Source organism: Pyxicephalus adspersus, chromosome 4, assembly GCF_032062135.1.
Source record: "Pyxicephalus adspersus chromosome 4, UCB_Pads_2.0, whole genome shotgun sequence".
NCBI lineage: Eukaryota > Metazoa > Chordata > Amphibia > Anura > Pyxicephalidae > Pyxicephalus > Pyxicephalus adspersus.
The window spans coordinates 9,959,762-9,983,748 of record NC_092861.1 but is presented as its reverse complement, the minus strand read 5'-3'; the positions used below and the strand labels follow the sequence as shown (position 1 = coordinate 9,983,748).

The 23,987-nt window shown below is 38.8% G+C and overlaps 1 protein-coding gene across 1 annotated transcript in view; it reads right to left on the bottom strand.

Annotated features, from left to right (window-relative positions):
• PKHD1 (PKHD1 ciliary IPT domain containing fibrocystin/polyductin) overlaps positions 1-23,987 on the bottom strand; it is a 155,886-nt gene that overhangs the window by 76,752 nt on the left and 55,147 nt on the right. Inside the window, exon 34 of the mRNA XM_072410067.1 lies at positions 9,096-9,246. Within this exon, the coding sequence (XP_072266168.1) occupies positions 9,096-9,246 (151 nt within the window). The remainder of the gene's footprint in view (positions 1-9,095; positions 9,247-23,987) is intronic.

Sequence of the window (23,987 nt, the reverse complement as noted above, 5' to 3'; positions counted from 1 at the left end):
GTGTTAAGGTTGAATGCAGAAATAATGTGTTATGATTACAAGGAAGGTTAATGAGAAGGTTAGTGATAGGGTTAAGTTATATCATAGGTAATGTATATTAGTTAGTGTTAAGATTTCAGAAAGGGTTAATGTGAAAAGTATACCGTAGTTAGTTATAGCATTGATTTTTAAACCCATAGAATGAAATGTAATATTATGTTAAATAAGCTTACTTTCTATGCTTGAACTATTATGTCTGCTGCAGGTACAGAAGTCATTTTAAATGATTTTTATGCTACAGAGAATGAAGCACAAGGCTTGTCAATACCCATTTTGTACAAAGAGAACAAAGATCCCAAGCAGTACCAGGCAGGTCTGTGCCGTACAGATCACTGTTAGGGAGGTGGGGTTCACTCAATGGTGTAAAGGGTTAAAAAAAAGACTAAAATTAAACTAAATCTAATTGAAATTTGGGAACCACACTCAATTTTCGCTTGATAATTAACAATAAACAATCAGTTTTGACAAGGCGGTGAACTGAATCTTGCATGGCTTGTTTTAGGATCTTTATGTGTATGGGCTACATTTAAATTTCTGTTCCTATGTGTGGTCACCCATCCCTCTTACCGTTGAGTAAATCTGAGCTAGAAACCAAATCCCCCTTCCATAATGAAACCCGAGCTTTCCCAGTGTTACTCTGCACATGCGCCATGTATAAATCTCTAATATGGACTCCCGGCCTGATTCCTTAGTTTTATATTTGCGATAAAGATTTTCTTTATTCCTTTCTCTCTCTTTCCTTCATCATTGTATTTTTTTCTTTTTGTACATGTTGTGATTTTCAATGCATCATTGACTTTTATTCCAAATCTAATGTGAGCAGCATTAAGACTGCTCCCTCTTTTTTTCCTTTGTGTGCGTATCTCCTACTGTTCTGCGCATTTTCCAGCTACTTGCAGACAAACAATCTGTTAGGAAATGACAGAGCAGATGTGAGAAAAATAAACCCTGTGATTAATTGGTATAGCCTCGGTGTGAACCATGTGTCGTCGCAGCAACAGCGATAAATAAAACTGGGGCTTTGTGTACTTTTCTTTATTTCCTTGTGAAATTATATGACAGGTAATATTCAGTAGGTATTTCAGACTTTGCAGGTAGAGATGTAGGATTCCTATAAACAATCGGCGTGATTTATTAAAGTTCCCCAAGACTGGTGAACCTGGGTTATCCAACAAACCTGTTTCCTAAAAATGATTTGCTGTTAGTTGCCAAATGTTTTCAATCCTGGACCAAATTAATTCTAGGTTTGTTGGATCACCCAGGTTCTCCCATGATAGTCTAACTTCTTCAGCCTTGGAGAACCTAATAGATCGGGCCTAATGTGTGTTTGCACCACTGCAGTCCTGCCAAGAAATGAGCAGAACCTGAAATAGAGGATTAAGGACAACTGTTCTACATAAAGGCTCCACCAGGAACCGAGATTAGGTACTGCGGTAGATAGGTTAAGTAAGAAAAGGAGTAACCTACTATGGCCTGGTTAAGTGTTGGTATAGATAATTATAGATAATTAGAGACAAAATCTGAGGACATGTTCCACAGCAGATGTGGTTAGGTCAGTAGGTAGAGAGCCTATCAAGGGTTTGGACTCCAGGTTCAGGAGAAGAAGAGCATCAGTACGAACTTATCAGTTGGTGGAAGAATATTTGGACAGGAGAACCCATTACTTTGACCATTTTGGGTGACCTTAATGCTGATTCTTATACACCTACTCTCACCTACCCCTGACTAATTGCAAAATCAGGCCTACATTTTGAGGTTTGAGTATTTTTGATCAATTTTTTTTTTGTTTTACACATGTAAGAATTTCTTTAGTTACCTTGAGATTATGAGTTTTTTTTTATTTGCAGAAAAGGCAGGATAGTAAATGACCATTGTGGTGTGTTCAGGCCTAGGTGATTACACACAAGGGGATCATTGCAAAATATCTTCATTATAAGACAAGAAAAGATGTATTTTAACGTCAACCAAAATTATGCAAATGTCTAAAACAAATATAGCTTTATTGACATCAATCACAAATTAAAATATAGTGCCTGATATAAGACAAAAATAGATATCCCTTGCACTACTGGATAATTTATATATGTACTATATATGTAAAACCTTGTAGAAGTTAACATTTCAGACAGTGTGATCAGCAAACAATATCCCCCAACGCGTTTCACAGAGATTCTGCTTCCTCAGGGGATAATTGAAAGATCACAAAGGGATATCAATTGCACTTAAATTCATATTATCACTACTCAATACTCATAGGCAGTGATCCCCCAAAGGTTACGGCTGGCAGGTACAGCAGTGGGGTAAAGCCACGGATGTACAAAGCAAAACTTATTTGGAGTTAATGCACGTGAGGCACCATATGATGAGTCCTAAAAGAATTGGTGTGTACATCCAGCAGAATGAAAGAAAGAGAGATACTGCTGTCTGAAAGATCCTATGAGGTACTGTTGTGGCTTGAATGCTTCCAGTGACCTAGAATACCTAGCTTAAGGGGGTTGTGCTGGTTCAGGGATGTTGTACCTATTCTAAAGGAATCCTATTAGTGTTTTTTCTGTGCAAATTTGAACATTGGCAAGATGCAGCTTGATGTATGGCCAGTTCTGTAACACACATTAAAAGATACATAGCAGTATTCCTAAACCAGAAAACATGTAGGTAAATCTGACTTGGCATGGCACCAGAGGTATGGACAAATGGGTATGCATTGGGTTGAGCTTCTATAGATGTTCTATTCCCCTAAGGAAGAGTAGGAGACTCTCATACTATATAGCTGTTGCTCAAACATTTTATTCCATCAGACATTAATTACAATCACAAAGCACAACCCAAAGCTAGGGATGCTCCTGAGATAAACCAATGGCTAGCTGTTTGCATCCATCTGGGAAGCCAGTGGAGCCATGTGGCTTCCGAGTCCTATAAAAACCTATAAAACCAGCCCTAAATCCCAAAAGAATTTCGCACTAGGCAATTGTTTTCGATTTAACCGAAGAATGGTCTAGGAGTTCTTTGGGGACAACCACTGTTGTTGAATGTTGATACCTAGTAGCCTGCCCTCACATTTGCTATAGGACTCCCCTTCAGGCAGTAGACTACATGGCACAGCTAGAAAAGACAGAAAGTATTCCGATCCCTAGGGGAGCTTCTGGAGAACATAAAACCCAACGATTATTACAGCTCCAATGTTCTTCACAAGCAATGAACAGGTTAAATGAGAGTGCTAAATCCTTACAGAAGGCATTATCAGCAGCAGGAAGTCTGGAATGAGTGGGGGATTTAATAAGAACAAATGTCTTTCATTCTAGTTTATTTTTACTTTTAAAACCATTAAACTACTTAAAGTGTTTTACAAACTTTAATCTATAGTTAATAAACTTTGAAAGAACACTCAAAAATGCAGAGAGATTTTTATTTAAAGGAAATCTGTAACCTAAATAACTGAGCATTCGAATTTCAAGTGCATGTTGCAATCTGATACTAAAACTCCTCTGGGTATCGTAAATATGAATAATCATTTGCAATGTCCAAGTAGAGAACAGTGTCCAGATCCTCATTAAGAGGGAGGTTTTAATAAAAGATCCCGGACCTGATGAATTTTAACAGTTGACTACCTGATGATGGCACTGTATATGCCAGAATATTGCTGTTCTTAATTTTGGGGATGTATAAAAAGAACCATCTCCAATTGACCAGGATGATGGCTCAGGTGGGCTCAAAACTAGCATTAGACTAGGTCAGTGTTTCCAGTGTAGTTGCTGGATGTCCTTTAAAAAAGGCATTTAAGGAAATAGGGAGGGTGGAAATATTAACTATATGGAGCACCATTTCTAAATTTTTTTTTTGCATCACTTGCTAAGGCATCAGTCAGCTGGACTTAAAATTTGCCAATTGACAAGGTCCGTAGAAAGTGGGGTACAGCTGTGGAAAGATCAGAAAGTTCTCTGCCATATTGTTTGAAATAAATCCTTTACTAGCAAGAGGAAATGCAAAAATAATTACTGTGATTTACCAAACTGTATGTAAATAAATCAGCTTGACGGCTAAATAAGGGGCTCTCGGAACCCCTCACCTGTTTTGTCCATGTTGCTCAGCACAACAGTGGGTCCTACCTGTTAAACTTTGATGGACCAATAGGATTTTGTCTGCACAGTACACAATTCTATGTTCCTGAACATTGTTCTATACACTTGGAATGAGAGGGCAGGGCACTGCACAGTATTTTTACTTGCATTAGCATTTTACTATTAGACTTTTTACTTGTAGCTGATCATGTCTACATTCTATAGGATAGACCAGGGGTGGGCAAACTTTTTTAGTCAGGGGCCACAATCTCAAAAACAATTTGCCAGAGGGGCCTGGTCAATGGTAGAGTGGGCGGGGTTTGCCATCATGACGCCCCTGAACGTGGCGTCATGATGGCATAACCCCGCCCACTCTCCCATCGCAGGCTCTGATCCGGGGACGTGCTCTGCGGTTCTGGCTGGTGCGCCCCCCGGCAGGGTCCAGCTCTTGACCATGCTCGGGGTGGCACCGGCCAAAGCTGCGGAACACCCAAAGGGCCGGAGAAACATCCCCACCAGGCCATATACAGGCCGCGGCCCATAGTTTGCCCGTGCCTGGGATAGACATACTTCCCTCTCACTGGCAGTGAATATACAGATTAGGAAATCACAAATCACTACAATCTCCAGTGATCACCTAGTGCATGCAATTTAGCCAATCGAATGTTATGTTTGCCAATGAAAGAATGTTACATTTGCATGTATAGAAGCATAAATTAGCTCCCTATGATAAATCTAATTAAAATAATATTATCTTTTGTCTATCATCTGCTTATTACAATATGGAACCATATTTATATTCCTGTTTCCAATGTCATGCTTCCAAATGTTTTCTCTCACTGTTTTTTGCCTGCCAATGTTAATTTGGTTTAGGGTAACCTATGATGCCTTCCCCCAGCTCCACTTCTTACATGACATTGGTTTATACCAGCTTTTACCACTGCTATGAACCAATGTAATTAGGGAAAAGAGAGCATTGTTAAGGTAAACCATTGACTGGTGGACAAGAACACATATACTGCTATATCTACACTGTGAAGTACTTATAAAGATAGCTTCAGGGGACAATAGACATGGGCAGACTTAATGCTGGAGATTTGCCCAAGTATCAGAGAGAATTCCTGCATGTCTATATAAGTCTCTACTTCACTTGGAAGGTAAATGACATTACTATCCTGTCATTGATGATTGTAAATTTGCACCATTAGGAGCAGCATCCTCTGCAGAGGATAGTGGAAGGCCAAACCCAGGATGAAACCAACAGTGTGCTCCTATGCGGAACTGAATTGGCCCCAAGCCCCACCATTGCAATTTGGTTGCTGTGAGGGCCCTTGATTGTCTAAGGAAGGGTCCAAGGCTTTCGGTAAGAGGACCAACTTGCTCCTCCCATAGTCCACCCGTGCCCACATGACATTGGTGTAACATTGGCCTAACTGTTGGTCCCCCAGTACAACTAAACATATCACCTGTGCAATGCAGGACGATAGGAAATTCGAGTATTACCAGCTGATGCAGGAGAGGCTTATCCTGAAGTCTCAGAAATGCACAAGGCAGGGTGACAACCCTATTAAATCGAAGGCAATGGGTTCACATTGGCACCCTATATAAAAACAGACCAATTAGGCCAGGCTGTGACTCAAAACTTAACAAAATATGCCGCACACACTGAAAAATTATCAAACCTTATGTAATAATGCATGATACAACACACATTAAATTGTGATTTGGGGTTTACATCCACTTTACAATAATAACCATATTATCACTGCTGATACATGATAGATTCCCTGTTAACTAAATTATCTTGACAGTCCACAGGGACTATTATCCCATTATTGTTGTCCCATCTGCTCTAATTTCTCCTGTAATATATTATTGACCCAAGCATTGTTATTTGGTAACATTTAAGCTTTGCTGAGAGCTGATGAATGATTGTGTTTTGATGAATGGATGCCTGGAATAATCATTATCGCTCTCTCGTGACCTGTGTGACAAATGATAACTTGTTCAGTGATAGATCACGGTCCACGGTTAAGGTATTCTACTAGTGAGGGTGACATGTAATAGGAGTGAGAGTCTCCATTGGTGATAAATTACAATAAGTGGGGTAATAGGAGTATGGTCATGTCTAGGAATTAGAGAAAAAGTCCACGTTGTATAGCAGTGGATGTTAAAGAGTCTCTCCAGGCAAAGACTGGTAAAGAGTCTCTCCAGGCAAAGGTTATATTTCAGATCTAGGAAGACACTAGATGGCTGGTCCAACTGTCCTATTACAACTTTTAGTGAATCCAATGAAATGTTCTAGCAGAAGGTACCAGCCATGCTATTTCTGCCAATAAATGTCAATACTTCTGCATTTTCAAGTGGGTGGGGTTGGGAAGCAAAGTCCTAATGCTGGAATTTCTAAACATAGAAATGAATGAATGATATATTAACCACCATCCAACCACAACTAAAAGAACACATATCAGTGGTTATACTTTTCTAATTAAAAGATTTGGGTTTGCAATGTTTTTTTTTACATAATGACTTTGTAATCTGTAGCATCACACAAACATACCTTAGCACACACCCTGAGTATGAACAGAAGTTTATTTACTATTTGTTATTTAAAAAAAAAATTTGTAAATATGATTACTGAACTATTGTTGTATAAATCCGTTTGACTCTAGGTCTCAGAGTGGTTCCTGAGGAAGCCAATCAAAATCCGTGAAAGGCATAGAATCTGAGACTATTGCAAGTTATACACGTATTTGTACTGTTTTTAAATTTAATAAATATGACCTTTTTACAGATTAAATACTTTTGTTTCAATTAATAGTTAAATTAGATGCCCTAAAAATTCTATTTGCTTTATTTCTGGGTTTGTTGTAATATTACTAGGATGTGGCATGGTTGAAAAGGTTAGGTGGGTAATTTTGTTGATCTATGAACAGAAATATTTGGAAGGTTTTAAGTGATTATAGGTGCAAAGGTGATAATGATATAAAAAACCCAAAGCACAATATGGATAAATCACAGGGAGACCTACATTGTCGTTAAGTGTTTTTTCTCAATGGTTTAAGGAAACTTTACAACAAAGTGTTGTCATCCCTTGACCACCAGAGTGAGTCACTAGATTTAGTCTTCCTCCTCTCCTAATTGCTATACTTACCCAGATCTTGCTCTGGGGCTCACAGCATTGTTGTCCATTGGCTTCCAAATCCAATGTCCACATCTGAACTGTTCCGCCATATACTGAAGGCTCCCATTGGGCTGGTAAATGAATAAACACTACAGCGGTCCAGTGATAAAGTATGGTAAACACAACTGTGGTCTTACAAACTTCTTCCCAGCTGTCAAAAACTGTTTTAGGTTTATATTGTGCAATAAATAAAAAGAACAAAGTACTAGAGTAAAGTAGAATCCCAGAGCAACCAATGATAATTCATCTTCTCCCAATTATGTGATTTCTTGTGTGTACCATTATCCACCAATATTAATGGAGAATAGCAATTTTCATATTTTTTCCAGAAACCATCCAAAGGATGTAGTCAAAACCTGAAGCCTTAAAATAAGATTAACCCTTTAGAATTGTTCTTTTTTTCCTTTAGCTCCAGAAAAGAAGTTAAAACCTAAAAGGGTCATTTCAATTTTTTCAATGAGTATTTCTTTTGATGTGAAGTCTCCAAGTATTTTACACCCCATCACCCCATCACGTCTTCTTACCCCGTACCCCTAACATGGGACTGCAAGTCTGGTCCCATGTTACCATCCTTTGTTCTGACATCCATTGTCTCCTCCTGGTCTGAATCTAACCAGATCTCATGGATTCATTCCTCTAGCTCTGTTGTGAGCTAGGTTCCACAAGATATCTTAACACTTCCTGCTTGCACTGGAACCTGATGCCTCCTGTGATATTTACCGGGGTATCCCAGGAGGCAGCAGGGCTTGGCTGTCAATCAATCACACCAAGGCAAGAAAAGGAGAAGGAATGGGGGCAAGAAAAAAAATGAATGTAAGAAAAAAAGGGTTGATTATTTTGGAGCATTTCCGTAAGAAAAATTATAAATTGAGCTGAAAGAAAAACTTACTCTGAGTGGTGGTTACTGGAAAATCTGGTTGAGAAGCCCCATCTCTTTTCATCACAGACAGGTCAAAGTATAATTGATGAAGAAGACACAGTGCTGTCTTGGGGGCCACTGTCATTTAAAGACCTCAGAAGAGGCTTGGAATGGTCCCAAGACTGGTATGTAGCTCTGAGGATGCATGCAAGGGTAAGTACACCACCTTGCTTCCTTGGATCCCAGGGTAGCCACCCTTGCATGCAGGCTCAGGCACTCAAATCCTGATATCAGGAGCAATCTAAGCTTTTGCTCCTCCTGCAAGGACTTTTATTGACATCTGTTCCCAACATAAGACTGCGTCATCTTCATCAACCATACTTTGACCTTGCTGTGATGTAACGAGCGTGGGCTTCGCAACTAGATATTCGGGAAAGCGCTGCTGCTCATATTTGCAAACACAGCTATTCTAATTTCGACCTTCCTTACTTTAGGGTGGCTACATCACCTTGCTCCCAGGGATTTTATTGTAGCCACCCTAAAAGCCAAGAACTCCAAAATAGAATTGCTGTGTTTGCACAACCGATAACCTGCACACAAAATGCAGATATATTATTTTTTTTCTGTTTTGTTTCGCTTGAAATAAAAGGGCGCGTAGGCTTCTACGTACGTCTACCATTAGTAGCTGTTCCTAATGTTGTGTTCCTTTAAACCGAAGGACAAGCATTCATTTGTAAGCGCTATGTTTAACTACAGACTTTTTTCATTAAGTCCCGCTTAGCGATAAATGGAGTGTTGTTGTGCAGCAGAAGCAGGCGTTCTAACTTTCACGGGCACTTAGCATTATTTATAACCCTAACCGCTCCTAAATTGTTTTTTTATTTTAATGTACGCTCTGTTACAAATTTAATTTCAAACTGTTTGAATCAGTCTGTAAAAAAAGATTTGATTATACCTGGGTGTTCTGGAGCCAGCTCTCCCGTATCGCAGTAATCTGAGTGATAATTGGCTGATTAGGGGCCTGACACTCCATCTCTGCCTCTGTTGCCACGGCGACGGAACAGCAGCCGATATATATGAGGACTTCATCTTTTTCCACTTTAGGGCTGAAACGAGAAAGAAAGGAAGGGAGGGTGGACGAGGAGGGGGAAGGGTGTCATCAATCTTAATGAAATGCAATTATTTTTGCTCTTATTAATCATTGGACGCCATTAGCTTGTGGCAAGTACAGGGCGCCATTTGTCAAAGTTTGCAAATTTCTGTAATTTTGTTTCCATTCTTTTATCGTTTATTTGTTTTTTGCTGATCTGCAGCCTGTACGAGGCCGGCACATGTGCTAAAATATATGACGACGATTCCTGGCTGTTTGGACAAATCTACCGCTGAACATGAAACAATACCGTACGCTGATTGCGGCTAATTAATATGAAGCTGCCGATGGCAGTTGTGGGGTACAAAGAGTAGAAACTTAAGGAACCCAACAGAGTTCTATTCAATGAATATCACAAGAGGGGAGATCATTTTTGAATTTGTTGCTGTGGGTTCATGCACTTAAAGTAAATCTGTATATCGATTATTCTAATGGAGGTGATTTATTAAAGCCCTCCAAGACTGGAGAAGATAGACGATCATGAGAAAACCTGGGTGATCTAGTTAACCTGTAATGGATCTGGTCCAGGATTGGAAACATCTACCAACTAATAGCGAATTATTTTCAAGAAATCAATTCCAGGTTACCTGGTACTACCAAGCTCTCCCATGATAGTCTATCTTCTCTGGTCTTGGAGAACTTTAGGATTTTACTTGCTTGCATTGCCATATTTTGTTAATATTGTTTTATACAAATTTTTAAATTTTTCTTTTACTTTTCATCTCCCATTAGTTCTATTGATGCCACAGAAATGTGTAGATGGGCTTTGCAGGAAAATCTTCCATTGTTATAACTTTTGTTCCTTTTTCTGCTTGCAGTTGCACAGCCTAGAAAAGTCTGATCTATCTCCTCAATGCATTCCGTAATCTAACACAATATGGGTCTGATTTTTTAAAGCACTTCAGGACTGGAGATGATAGACTACCATTGAAGAGCCAGGGTGATCCAGCAAACTTGGAATGGATTTCTTAAAAATAATTAGTTTTAAGTTGGCAAATGTTTTTAACCCGAGATCTGATCCATTCCAGGGTTGCTGGATCACCCAGGTTCTCCCATGATAATCTATCTTCTACAGTCTTGGGAGACTTACCTTTTTGCTGAAGGAACCCTAGTTTAAAAACACTGATTTATTAGATCTGGTCAGAAATTCCCCTTTTTCTGGTGATCCCCATGGCCAATACATATTTAGGGAACCATGGAGCAACTTCAAATAAATCATTATAATCAAGGTGTGAAACTTTAGATGAACTTTAAAATGACCTCCAACCCTAATTATTTGTATTAGATTTAGGTAGGGTGGAGAAGGGTTGGAGTTTTAATGCTGCCTGTATCTTTATTTAGGGATCCCTTCATTTTCTGGTTGGGCACCAGGTCAGAACGCTGAGGGAAATCTGCTCCTTAATGATACCACAAGCTGACAGAGGTTTATAATCTTAGCAGCAGTGTTTCTCAACTAGAGGTTACTAGTTTGTGCCAAGCCAGTTTAATGATCTTTTTGGGATTCTTTCCAATGACCAGTATATAAGAGACATTCTTCCCACTGACCACCACGCTAATAAAATGTGAGCTGTAGATATAGTAATTATAGCCGGGGTTTCCTCAAGACCTGGAAGCTATTTAAAGGGGTTGAACCATGTTAGAAAGGTTAAGTTCTAATGTTATTATTAATCCTATTTTTTCACCATACATTCCCGGTCTTCCCTGAACTGGCACACCCCTGTATTTGATTGCTTACAGAGATCGATATAGGCAAGGCATAAAGGCAATGCAATTCAAGGGACTTCACCGCTCTATCCACGTCCCGGCTTCTCAATGGATCTTTCAGCTATCCAGGTATGCCCTCTTGGAATGGCAGGGGGTTTCTGCCTCTTGGGGATAGCCTTCCAGCAAAGATATGAGTCTAACCTCTAATTCCTGATTCTCCTTTTCCCGGCAGTGGAAATTGATATAACCACTTTGTACTGTTACTGTTAGACTCATTATAATTTTATACAGTATATAATTTATATAATAATTGAATAATCCCATTATTGAAACCCAATGGAATTGCTCATTAAAAGTTATGAAAGAACAAAGGGGTGATCTAAATTCAAACCAGAATCAATGAACCACCTCTTAAAATAAATTTACTTAAAGCAAAGAATAGGCCAAAGGAACCCATGGCTGATTAACAGAAGGTACAGCCCAGAAAAAGGAGTTATGTGGTTTAAAAGTCAATATTTTTTAGTTCATCATAGTGAAATTGTCATACATTACAATAACAATGAATGCAAAGTTGACATCTTTAGTATTGGTACAAAAGCCATCACGTTTTGCGGGAACAACCCACTTCTTCAGAGGGAATGTCAAAAAAATGTATATCTTTTTCAAAATCCCCTGTAACCATTATTACATTTGCTAACATAAAAAAGGGTCTCGTGCATGAAACTCCTCCCCACTTTGCTGTATTCTTACACCAAAATATAGAACACAATATTCAGTTTATACTGAAAATATAGCTCATAGTTCAATTTAAAGATATTTGCCTTTGCCAATACTTCTGTATTTACAAGTACTGCTTTGCTCTGATTGTCCCTCCACCACCTTAAAGCTACGTACACACTTCCAATTATTATCGTTGGAAAACGAACGACGAACGTTCATGCACGATATATACGAACGATCGTATAGCACCGATCCTGCACATAGAGTTAACGACACGATCGTTCGTAGATATTGTACACACAATAGATACGATCGTTTGAGCGATAGAGGAACTATGTGCACGACAGGAAAGTGAACGGACGTTCGTTCATCACGCATGCTCTGAACATGGACGATCAACGAATGACCGTACACACGAACGATGTTCAACGATCGTTGTCCAATCCGATCCGTCGGTCCGGTCGTTCGTTTCCAGCGACTTTCCTCGTTCGTCGGCGTCGGTTACTTTTTTACGAACGATTTTTTGCCCAATCGATCGTTCGTCGTTCGATTGGAACGATAAAAATTGGAAGTGTGTACGCACCTTAATATACCTTTACTTATGGTGAAAGACGTACTTGTAAAAAAGTAAGTGAATACCTGTCATGTGCTCCATTGAACACCACTCCAATACAAAGAAAACCCCAAACTAGTTTTTTTCTAAAACACATTCTGCATTATATGCTGTTCCCAGTGGTTCTTCCAAATTACCCATTTGTCTACTCATGATATATTCACTCAGTTCAATAGTACTTTGAGTGAAGAATAACATAATTTTGCACCCTATTGGAGATTCATATACGAAGACTAATGACCTCCACTGGTGGAAATTAGTTACTGCAATGGACTTCTTTGGTTTTGAAGATTGATATCACTACAGAAACAGTTTTTATTAATATTATTATTATTATTATTAATAATAATAATAATAATAATAATTATTATAATAATAAGTAGGTTAAAAAATGAAAAACTTTAAGTGTTCATTCTTCTGTGCTTAGGGTATTTATTAGACATCTAAGGTGCATTAACAAGTCCGAAAAAATCATCTAAACAGGTGATAAAATGCGTCAATATGCATCTAAACACAATATTATGGGTGGACTTCCTAACAATGGTGCGGAAGAGGGGGCAATACAAAGGCAAGAACCACAAAAGCTGTCTGCTGTATGCATTGCAGATCAACCACAGGGTTTTAGTGATATTAAGTTTCTATAAAGACGGCTAACAGAGGCAATGTTATACGAACTCTTTTACCCTGGCCAGGGTTTTAAATATGCATTCATTTGTTATGGAATTAATTTGTATTTATTAGAGTGGTCTATTAAGTCTACAGGTAAATCAGAAACCCCCTTTAAATAATATGACAAATCTTGAAAGCCTTAATAAGGGTGGAAAAACGTAGTGGATGGAAAGAGTATATTACAATACTTTGATCACATTTACACATTCCTCTTGCCTACAACGCGGTAACCTGGAAAGCTTCAGGGCAACTGAGAGATTTGAATTCCTTCAGCGCAAGCGGCTAACTGGTCCCCAATTCCAACTGTGAAAAAATGAGGCAATTTAGGATTCTTATTCCCTTGCCTCAGTTTATTGCATTAAGATTCTCGGTAGATAGCGTGCAACATTAACTTAGTAACTTAATTAAACTTACTTAACAGCCCAGAATAAGCAGATTCGATATATGTGCCAGTTATTCTGCCAAATAAGGATTTTAATGCTTTGTAGTAAGAGGGGAAATTACAGAGGCAGGGATCTGCAGTTCTTTATTTCCCATTCGGCACGGGGGGCCAGCCGTGAGCTAAACACATACTCTAGGTGGGGTACCGCTTATTGTTTTATTTAAAATTAGTTTGGTGCTTAACCTCTTTTAGCAAACTACATTGTTCTAGGTATTTACGGGGCAGCCATGTTTGGAGCAGCCTGAGCCATAAGTAACACCATACCATAGCTCCTCCAATTAAGGTCTCATTTTCTGATAACGTAAGCAGAATGGCCTTTGTTTGTTCAAGGACCTGCATACACGGGCTTGTGTTTGTGGTAGAATGGATTGAATTGATTTTCTTCTTCTGCATGACAATGGAAATGCAAAAGCAGCTTGAAGCAGCTTAAGGGAATGTCACATGCAGGTCAAGTCTACCTTTTAATGAACTCTGAATAATTTCAGAAGCCTTTCAAATAAATGGCAAATGGAAGCAGATTGCATTTGAAAGAATGCTGCATTTGTTCCATTACAGTATGCCACCCCTAATAATGAACTGTACCCAAAAAGATTTTGGTGGATCCCTGCCATTTGTTCTTGGTTTTTATTAAACAGATTTTTCATAACTTCTGATTCTGATATGATAATTAGGGCTTCATAGTAAGCAGCAATTGATGTTTCCTCTTTCTAAAGTGCAATGACAAAAAATGAATGAATGAATGAATTAATTAATAATTGCCATTATGGTGACTTCTGGCACCGGTGACAAACATTTCACTGAGTAAAATGTAATTCTTCCTCCCAAGTGTATTTTGAGGATATTCTGGGGGAGCCACCTCTTAGAATATGTGAGAATACAAATAAACGAAGATACCAAAGAAAGAGGTTTAAGGCTCAGAGAGTATAATTGAAAATCTAATCATGTATGATGATATATATATATATATATATATATATATATATATATATAAATGTATATATAATGATACAATATCATTTCATACATAATTACAGCATATAAACAATTGCACAATAATATCCCCAGTTGAGTTGTATAGTCACATGACTGGGATATTTGTGCTAGACAAAAGTGTTCTAACCAGATAGGTTGTATAATTGTATTAGTCAAATGTCCCAACGTGTTTCGCCAGACTTGGCTTCCTTAGGGCTATGATAATGTATTGAGTATAAGATGTTTGGATGTTCTGTAGTAGTGATAAAGCGAATAAAATTAGCGTAAACTGGTGTGTGAAGTATACTCGGCAGTGATTATTGCGGTATGATTGAGGAATTGATGGTAATACTTAAATGCATTTGAACCAGAGTAAAAGTAAAGCTTTCAGGGACAATATTCAATATAGGAAGAAAGTATGGATTCATCCATCCACGATCATTAGGATTACAACTGTGGATGAGCAGCGTTGGACCAATTATCTGGATGGAATAGGGTGCTAGAGGTCCTGGAAGTGTGCGTAAAGAAACAGCACGTCCAGTCCTGCCATTTAATTATAACCATCATTTCCTCAACCATACCGCATTAATCAATGCTGAATATACTTCACACACCTGTTTAATCTAATGTTATTCACTGACCATCCAAACACCCACTACTGACCATCCAAACACCATATAGTCAATACATTATCATACCCCTGAGGAAGCCAAGTCTGGCGAAAAGTGTCGGGACATTCGACTAATACGGTTATACAACCTTTTTGGTTAGAACGCTTTTGTCTAGCACAGACCTGTGACTATACAACTCTACTGAGGATATTATTTTGCAATTGTTTATATGCTTTAATAATGTATGAAATGATATTGAATCAATACATAATTAGATTTTCAACTATACCTTCTGAGCCTTAAACCTCTTTCTTTGGTATCTTTGATTATTTGCATTTCACTGAGGAGCTCCATATTAAGTGAATCCCTACCCAGATTTCCCCCATCACTCTAAAGATCCTGCCAGCCTTTACCTTCTTCCTACACCTAACATAATCCAATAGCTTTAGCTGGAATGTACATATTGGCTTAAATTCTTTAACAACACAAAAGCATGGATCAGGCTGGTGGTGGTATCAGGCAGTGTAATGGTATGGGGGGGGGGGGTATTTTTTTGGCACACCTTGGACCCCTTAGTACCAACCAAATATTGACAGCCTACCTTAATATTGCTGCTGACGACTTCTATTCCTTTATTCCTGCAGTGTGTCCATATTTTGATGACTACTTCCAGTAGGATAACATGCCTGGTCACAAATCTCACATCATCCCAAACTGGTTTCTTGAACATGACAATGAGTTCTCTGTACTCAAATGGCTTCCACAGTCACAAGAGCCCAATCCAATAGAGGATCTTTGGAATGGTGGTGGAATGGGAGATTTGTTTCACTGATATGCGCCTGTAAAAGTGCAGGAACTCTGTGATCCCTGTGGAATGTTTCCAACATCTATGCCATGAAGAATTAGAGCAGATCTAATGGAAAAAGGGGGTCCAATATGGTACTGGCGGGGTAGACCCCCAAAAATAGCTGGTGAGTGTATGTTGCTCAAGGATTGTTTATATGATTTTTTAATGCTTTTTCTATTTTTGTAACCTTAAAAATATATCACAGGAGAGCAAACAAGTTTTCTATAGTATAGCACATAGTCAGCTACCGGTACTCTTTATAGAGGCTCTAGGGATCTATTAGACCCCCTAATGTCTCCTCCTCCCAAACAAATGGGATAAAAATAGTCCCTAATATGCCTAGTTCCTCCACTGGGTGTGAGTGAGGGGAAGTGTTCAGTTCAGACACTGCAGAGATCAAGAAAACGGGAGAATTACATTTCTCTACTTTCTGCTGCATACAGAAGGCTTTATTTTAGTCTTGGTGTGCCTGGCAACCATGGTGGTGATTAGGGGTTGGAGACTTTGAAACACAATACAAATTAAAAATTAACCTAGTCACAGACTTGAAGCTACAGCACCCACTTTTCCTGGATGATTTCCCCCATTGGAAGTTCAAGGTATTGAGATTATTATTTGATTTACTGAGGAAATGTTTTTGTGCGAAATCTTTTTCAACCACTATATCTTGACGTTCTCCACTAATCCCCTTGACGAAGCCCGTAGGCGAAACGCATCAGAAAAATGAGACGTTATATTTTCTTGCATTTAGGGATTCCTCTGTATAGATATATTGGCCCTGATTTATTAAAGCTCTCCAAGGCTGGAGGGAATACACTTTGATCAGTGAAGCTGGGTGATCCAGTAAACCTGGATTGGATCTGGTTCGGGATTCAAAACATTTGCTAGCAAATAGGAAATAATTTTAAGGAAACCATTCCAGGTTTTCTGGATCACCCAGCATCACTGATCAAAGTGTATTCCCTCCAGCCTTGGAGAGCTTTAGTAAATCAGGGCCATAGTCTCATTTCTCATTAATTTTAAAGGGGAATGACCAATTTATTAGACTGTACCTAAGTCTGTAAATGTTTGTCTAATTTACCAAAACATATTTTTTTCTTTCTTTTGTCTTTTTTTGTTTTTAACACACAATAGTTATTGGGAATTTTTTTACTCTATTGCAATATATCAGTGGGGCTTTACAGTTTGTAGGAGCAAATTAGCTACCCTATGTGGCAATGTCCACCAACAACATTGGGACATTTAGTTTATGCTGAGGTAGGGAGGCATCAGGAAAGAGGAGATGAGTGAGTTGACTTGATGAGAAAAGGAAATGGGTATATCAAGCAATCCTATCCACATCACATTTGATGTACTAAAGGAATATAGGTTGTTCACTTACCAAAGTGAATTGTCACCTTGCAATGGAAAATTCACTTATATTAGTGAATTGTTGATTATTGCAATCAATAACCAATCACATGCAAGGAAATCTAAAACAACAGACTTTTTCTTTGCACATGATTGGATGGTTGAACTCAGCAGCAATTATTCTAATTTACTAAGCTGGAGATAACTCACTTTGCTATGTGAACAGCCTAAATCAATGCATGTCCCCTTACTTAGCAGAGGGTTGGGGGATATTACCCAAATTTTTTATGTGTAGATGCTGTAATATCCATCAGAATTCAATATATATAATTGTCAGCTCTGAGTGTTGAGTCTTTTCATCTAGTGTGAGATCTCCCCATTGGCGGTTGGCAGATGTTGTGTCTGAGCACAGAGATAAATATCCTGGGTGCTGCAAACGGTAAAAGAGCAGCTGCTTGTTATGCTGAAATTCAGAATGCTGTTACATGACATGAGAAGATGGTGTTGAGTCTTTTCTACAGCAGTGTTTCCCAAAATCACTAAGGGCTTTCCACTTCTAGCAAATTCTGGATCAAGCTGCCATAAAAAATCACCACTGCCAAATTCATCCTCACTCTCCGCTTTGTACTAAGTGAATGGATTCATTCAGGGAGCCAAGGAGGAACATGTAGGCAACAGCAGCTCATTTCAGTCTAACAGCTTGGAGAAATCGAAGCAAAACAAGGGCCAATTTAGTCAACAGACATAAACGGTATTTGAAATGGGACACCGGGCCCATTAAGCAGAACGTTACTTGCTGTAGTGCATGTGGGTGCAAGGAGATTCATGCCAAAAAAAAGGAGAAATAGGAAAAAAAGATTACACCCAAAAACGCATAGCTTTTGTTATGCTAGACCTAACCTGTAACTTTACCAACCCAAGGCAAGGTTCAGATTACCATTTTTTAGGCATTGGTGCCTACTACTGTCTACTGTCAAAAGCTAGGCACCCTGGAGTAGTTACAGGCAAAAATTCTTGGTTTTGACATTTCCAATAGGTAATAACATTTAAATCAACTTGCAGAAACCAACAGGCTGAACTTTATTTCCAAAAATGGAGCCACAGTATGTGAAAAAGTAAGTACACCCTATAGAATCAATATCACTTTTTACTTAATATTATACTTTATCATATTTAATAAGCAAACATTAGTTCAGTGTTTCTCGATCAGGGCTTTCTTCAATTTCTTGAGCAATGATCAATTTGTGTATCTATGGTCAGTTTATAGATCATTTTGGCTACCTATAATAGGGATGAGCGAGCGAGATTTTAAAATTCGATGTAGCAGCGAATCGGGCCGTTATCGCTTACCGAACATGTAAGCAAGAACGGCCTGTGTAAATTCGCCCGTCGAGATCGAATTTTTTGGACCTGCAACAGCATTCAGGGGAGCGTAGCTGACAGCTCTGTTCCCCTGATTTCTGCTGCTGTCCTATATTATGTGTTTATGAATAGAGATTCTCTATCCAAGAACATAGGAGTACTGCGGCTGTGTTCATCATGAATCAATGCAGCCGTGGAAATCATCCTGTGATGCCCTCATTTAACCTCTAATGCCCAGGGATCGCACACACGAGGATTCCCACGGCTTCATTCATTCATGGTCCGCAAAATCAGTTTGCTAAAATTTCATGGACCCATCGGAAGTTCGAGGAAATTTTCGCAATAATATCAGAGGCATTCTCGCTCATCCTTAACCTATAAGAATGACATTGATCACAAAAGCCAGCAATGTAAGAAGCATTCTTCCTACTGACCATCATGATGTAAGCTGTGGATAAACTAATTATAGCAGGGGCTCCCTAGGACCTGAAAATTATTTCAAGGGTTCCCCTAAGGTCAAGAAAGGCTGCATTAAGTTTTTATTCAAAAAGCACCTACAGGTAATGGTGATATGTATGAACAAATTGAGCCCAAAATCATTGTATTCATTTTTATAATCCAAATAATGAGCATGCACATTTGTCACATAGGTGGAGTAATTACACCACTTCAAATCCAAACTGGAATCATCTTTTCAATATTTAGGCTGGTAAAACCCGTCTTTTCTAAGCATCAAATATCTAGGATCTAATGCTTGCTATTCACCTGAAATTAAACCATCATGACAAGATCCAAAGAGTTCCCCAAGGCCCTTAGCATAAAGGCTGTGAATGACTATGAACCTGGCAGGGGATTATTATAATGAATCATTTCCAGGGCATATTGGGTTGAAAATGTATTTGCTGTCCAAGAGTTGACCAACGTGAGGCAAGACTACTACAGTATGCCATTCAGAATACAGGTGACAAGTAGGCCTTTTGGCATATTGTGCCATAGACTCATGAATAGAAGATGCTTGGGCACAGTAAGAGATGTCTCGTTTGGTGTAAATGAAAGAAAAATTCAAGAGAATAACCTAATGCCAACTGTGAAACATGGTGGTGGATATGTTCTTGTCACAGATCCCCACAGGACCAGAGGATCTGTGCCCTTCTGTGTGTCCCCCACTTTGCAATCCCCTGCTGCCAGCACCAGCTTTGCTCAGGGATCCTAGTTGCTGGTCCTAGTCATATGACTCCCTATCAGCTGCCCCTTTGCCTCAGAGAACTAGAGTGTTCCACAGATGCACCTGCAGGCAGACATGCAAACAGCACCTGCCTCCTCTCTAGCACTCCCTCTGGTGGAGGGTTAGGATGTCTGCAGGTCATATGGCCCCATCAATCACATGACCTTTTTTAAGGAAGTGACTGGCAACAAGACTTTGCCCCAACAAGGAGTCTGTTCCATGTGTCTGCTATTCCTGCCCACATCTCCAGCTACTGATTTCCTGTGTACTGACTCTGGCATTGACTACTCCTGCTTGCCCCCTGCCCTGGCTTGTTTCACGCCTATTCTGTCTCTTCGTCTGATTCTTGTCTGTCAGCAGTCATCTGCGTCTGCGTGTACGGGGGCCGCAAGCTGGCACTTGCCCGCAGCGTAACATTCTCATCTCTGGAGGCTGCTTAGACTCTGTGCCCTGTGCCCATCTGTGCCAACTAAGCTGGTAACACAGAGGGTTCACCATCCTGTCCTCCGGCACCATGACAGTTCTCAACTGGGATTGTGTTGTTGCTGTCCATGTAGAGGTTGGGGTTTTGTCGTCCATGTAGCAGCTTCTACCCATCAAGCCAGTTTTAAGTTCTGCATTATATCAAAGTGTTTGATGAGAATGTGAGGACATTTGTCTAAAGCTCTTTTTAAAGCCACTGAATTTCACTGAAATGTGACGGTGGTGGTGGGGCAGTTGGAAGGAGGTAAGTTCCAAGCTAATATCAGAGAGTGGTTTTTCACAGTACATCATTACAGATTTTTTTGAAGTATATTACATTCATCAGAAGGTACTGCCTAAACCAAGAGTTATTGATAGCATTTTCAAACTGGATGTACTTTTCATGTTTTTCATGTTGCTTTGGTTCTGCTAAGAGTTAGAGTAAGAGTTAGTTTTAGGGTTTAAAGAGTTTAGAGCTGAATGTGCTCATCATTGGTTGCCAGGAAAATCTGGCAATCTCAGCTACTTTTGCGCATTCTGGGAATAAATGAATGAATGCCATCCCAACAGGGCCAATCAAGATGTGCAAACATTGATTTGGGGACGTGAAGAAGGAGGAATGTGGTGGCACCCTGCGATGGAATGGAAATAGGTAAGTAGTCATGGGTTTAATTTAACTTTGAGAATTCTGGTTAGGTTTAGGATAATAGAAAGTGCAGGATTCAAGGGCTTTCCTGTAATATTGTGAAAGCATACTTTGCACTCCTTCTTGCTTTGACCGTGGTCATCTTCTTCTGTTCTTTTTGCAGGGCCATTCTATGTTTGGAGAATGATCAGTTACTTATGTAAGAAATTCAGTGCATTCATTGTGGTGTTACTGTACATCATCTTACTACCTCTCTTCTATTCTCAGTATCTTACAGATGTCAGGAATGGCCCAGAAGTGTATATTGAACTGTACATGCAATGCAGGCAGTGTGCACTAATAAAAAATAATAACAGACAGGGTTTATGATACTTGTAAAGCTTATTTTAGCAAAATAACTGTATTTTCTAAAAAAAGTTTAAATTTAAATGGACTTAACTCATAAACCCTACATTTAAACCTATCCCCCTTATGTAACCAATAGCCTCAACCAAAACTTAACCGAAACCTAAACGTATCAATCACCTTAAATGAACCCCCCCCCACATTACTTTGAACATCAAAAGCTAAACCATATTTTTCAATATTGATTTTTATTCTACTGAATGCTTAAGCAAAGTATGTAGCCAAACCTAACCCTCAGGAAGCCTCTCTTGGTTACAACGAGGACAAGAAGATGAAGGTATGAAGTGTATATACCTGGTGAAGTTCAGTATCCTCCCACAACCTCCTGTAATGGCTAAAATGTAGGTCATTTTGACAAGAAAAACTCCTATTGGTCCATAAATATGATGGGTATTGTCCGAGAGTGCTTAAGACTTTTCTCTCAGAATGCCCAAGTTAGCCAAGACAGAAGGTTTGGGAGGTTTTGGAGATTCTTTTTGTTCCTTATGGCTAATTATTATGGCAGAGGAATTAAGGTGTGTTAGCACTATTGCTGGGATCACCACCATTAAGTTGGCGCATCCTTCTATAGAGTATCGGTGGCAGACAACGGTTAACTTATACAAGCCATATTTATAACATTATACCAAAATAATAGAGCCAATGATGGTGTGCTTTTTGATGTTTTTTTCCTAATCAAGTCATGTCTTCATGGAGGTGGCTTTGTTCACAAAGTCATGGTGGAACATAAAAGGGCCGATTCCAAACTAATGGCAGTTTTAAAATGGTTTCCTTTAGGCATGTTTCATCCCATATGCCAAAAAAATTCTCGTAGGTAATTGGCTTCCCTGTAAAAATTGGTCTTTTTAGTGACATTTACCTATGGTATGGAAGTTGAATTGTGAGCCCCCTTGTTGGACAGTGGTATGACTGTGGACTTTTTGTAAAGCGCTTAGTGATATTTTTGTGCTATATAATAGAGAGGAAAATATACTGTCAGGATGGCTTACATGGGACTATTTTCCTTGAGAAAAGGTTGCATTCACTATAATGTTTGCCAAGCTTAAGGAGAAGTTTCCTCCTTGAATCTGGGTGCCCGCGTCCTGTCCTTCACTTCACCACTAACCATCAATGATAAAGCATTTTCCTAGACAGGGGAGTGACACCTACTTTTACCTTACCACCACACTTTGATGCCTACCCTCTTGGGGCACATTACTTATCAGTGAGGGACCGACCCTCCACTTTACCATGATTAAATACATCATTTAATATCTAATCAACATGTTCCCTTATGATACTCCTTGATTAAAGTATTTTACCACTTACTCTAACTTCATATTCTCTTAATATTTTTGGGATTCATAAATCATTATATATCAAGCACCAGTAACGTCTCAAGAATCCAGGGGTACTCCAATGTGTATATTTCCTTGATACTCTTTACCATTGTTCTTTAGCATCATAAAATTATTATTTACTTACAAAGCATCTACTACTATGATCTCAATAATCCCCTGAAGAAGCCAATCTGGCGAAACGTGTCAGGACATAAGATAAGTTTAACACTTTGAGACATATATATATAAATATTTGCTTTGTCAATACCTTTTATGTTATTATGTTGTATTTGAACATATAGACTAGGAGTGTTATGTTGGGAATTAACTAGACTCTATATACAATAAACACAAATAGATTTTTTACATATGCCTAAAAAGCCTATCTTTATCTTTATCCCTTTCCTCCTCTATTTTGAAAATGTCTGTGCTATATATTAATAATAATAATTGTCTATCGTAAACATCTATTGCTTAAAATGTTATTGTGCATTGTACGATTAGAGGTGCCCATCAATCGAGACATCTGAGCTCAGAAATTTGGAGGGGTCTCTGTGTAATGTAATTGCAGAGGTTACAACACAGTTAAATAGAAGTGTAAAATCTTTGAGCTTAATGGGAGATTTTCCAGATCCTTCACGCTCCCAACCCCCTCTTTCCTAACACTATGCCTATTACTAAATTACAGGTGTGTTTTAATACTTAAATGTTTCAATTTTTGAGTTTTGTTGCCCTTTTAACAGATACGCACATTCGTTAATTAAGTCCTGTGCTGTTGCAATATGTTTTTTTTTTCATCTCTTCATCGCTCAAATTGAAAGGGTTAATTGATTTTAATTAACTCTCGGAAGTTGCTAATTAGACTTAGCAGGCATTTAATTAGAGTTGTACCAGTTAATGGCTCAGCTGTAACCCTTTCACTTCCCGCCAGTCCGCACGGTTAAATAGAACAAACGGCAATGTGTTTCTTCCCTTTCAGCCTTTAATTAATTGCTTTCAGTATCTTGTGGTAATTATTACTGTAACTGACTTACAGAATTGGCATCAGACCAAAAATGCCATGGAAAACCTGAAATCATTCCGTGTGACCCTATCAGTTCTGCAAATGTTTTTTTTCTTCTAAAGCTTGGAATCGGGAATTTAACCAACATTGTCTAAATGAAAGGGTGCTTTTATTTCTCTAATATATTTTTTTAATTTTAATTTTTTTATTGAGAAGGTTAAAAAGAAATAAAATTCACAGAACAGTAAAATAATCATGTAGTTGAACAAATTATACAACACACATGAAACATTGGCACACGTCTCTTACATCAATAAACTAAATATAGCAGCGCAAAAAATCTGATA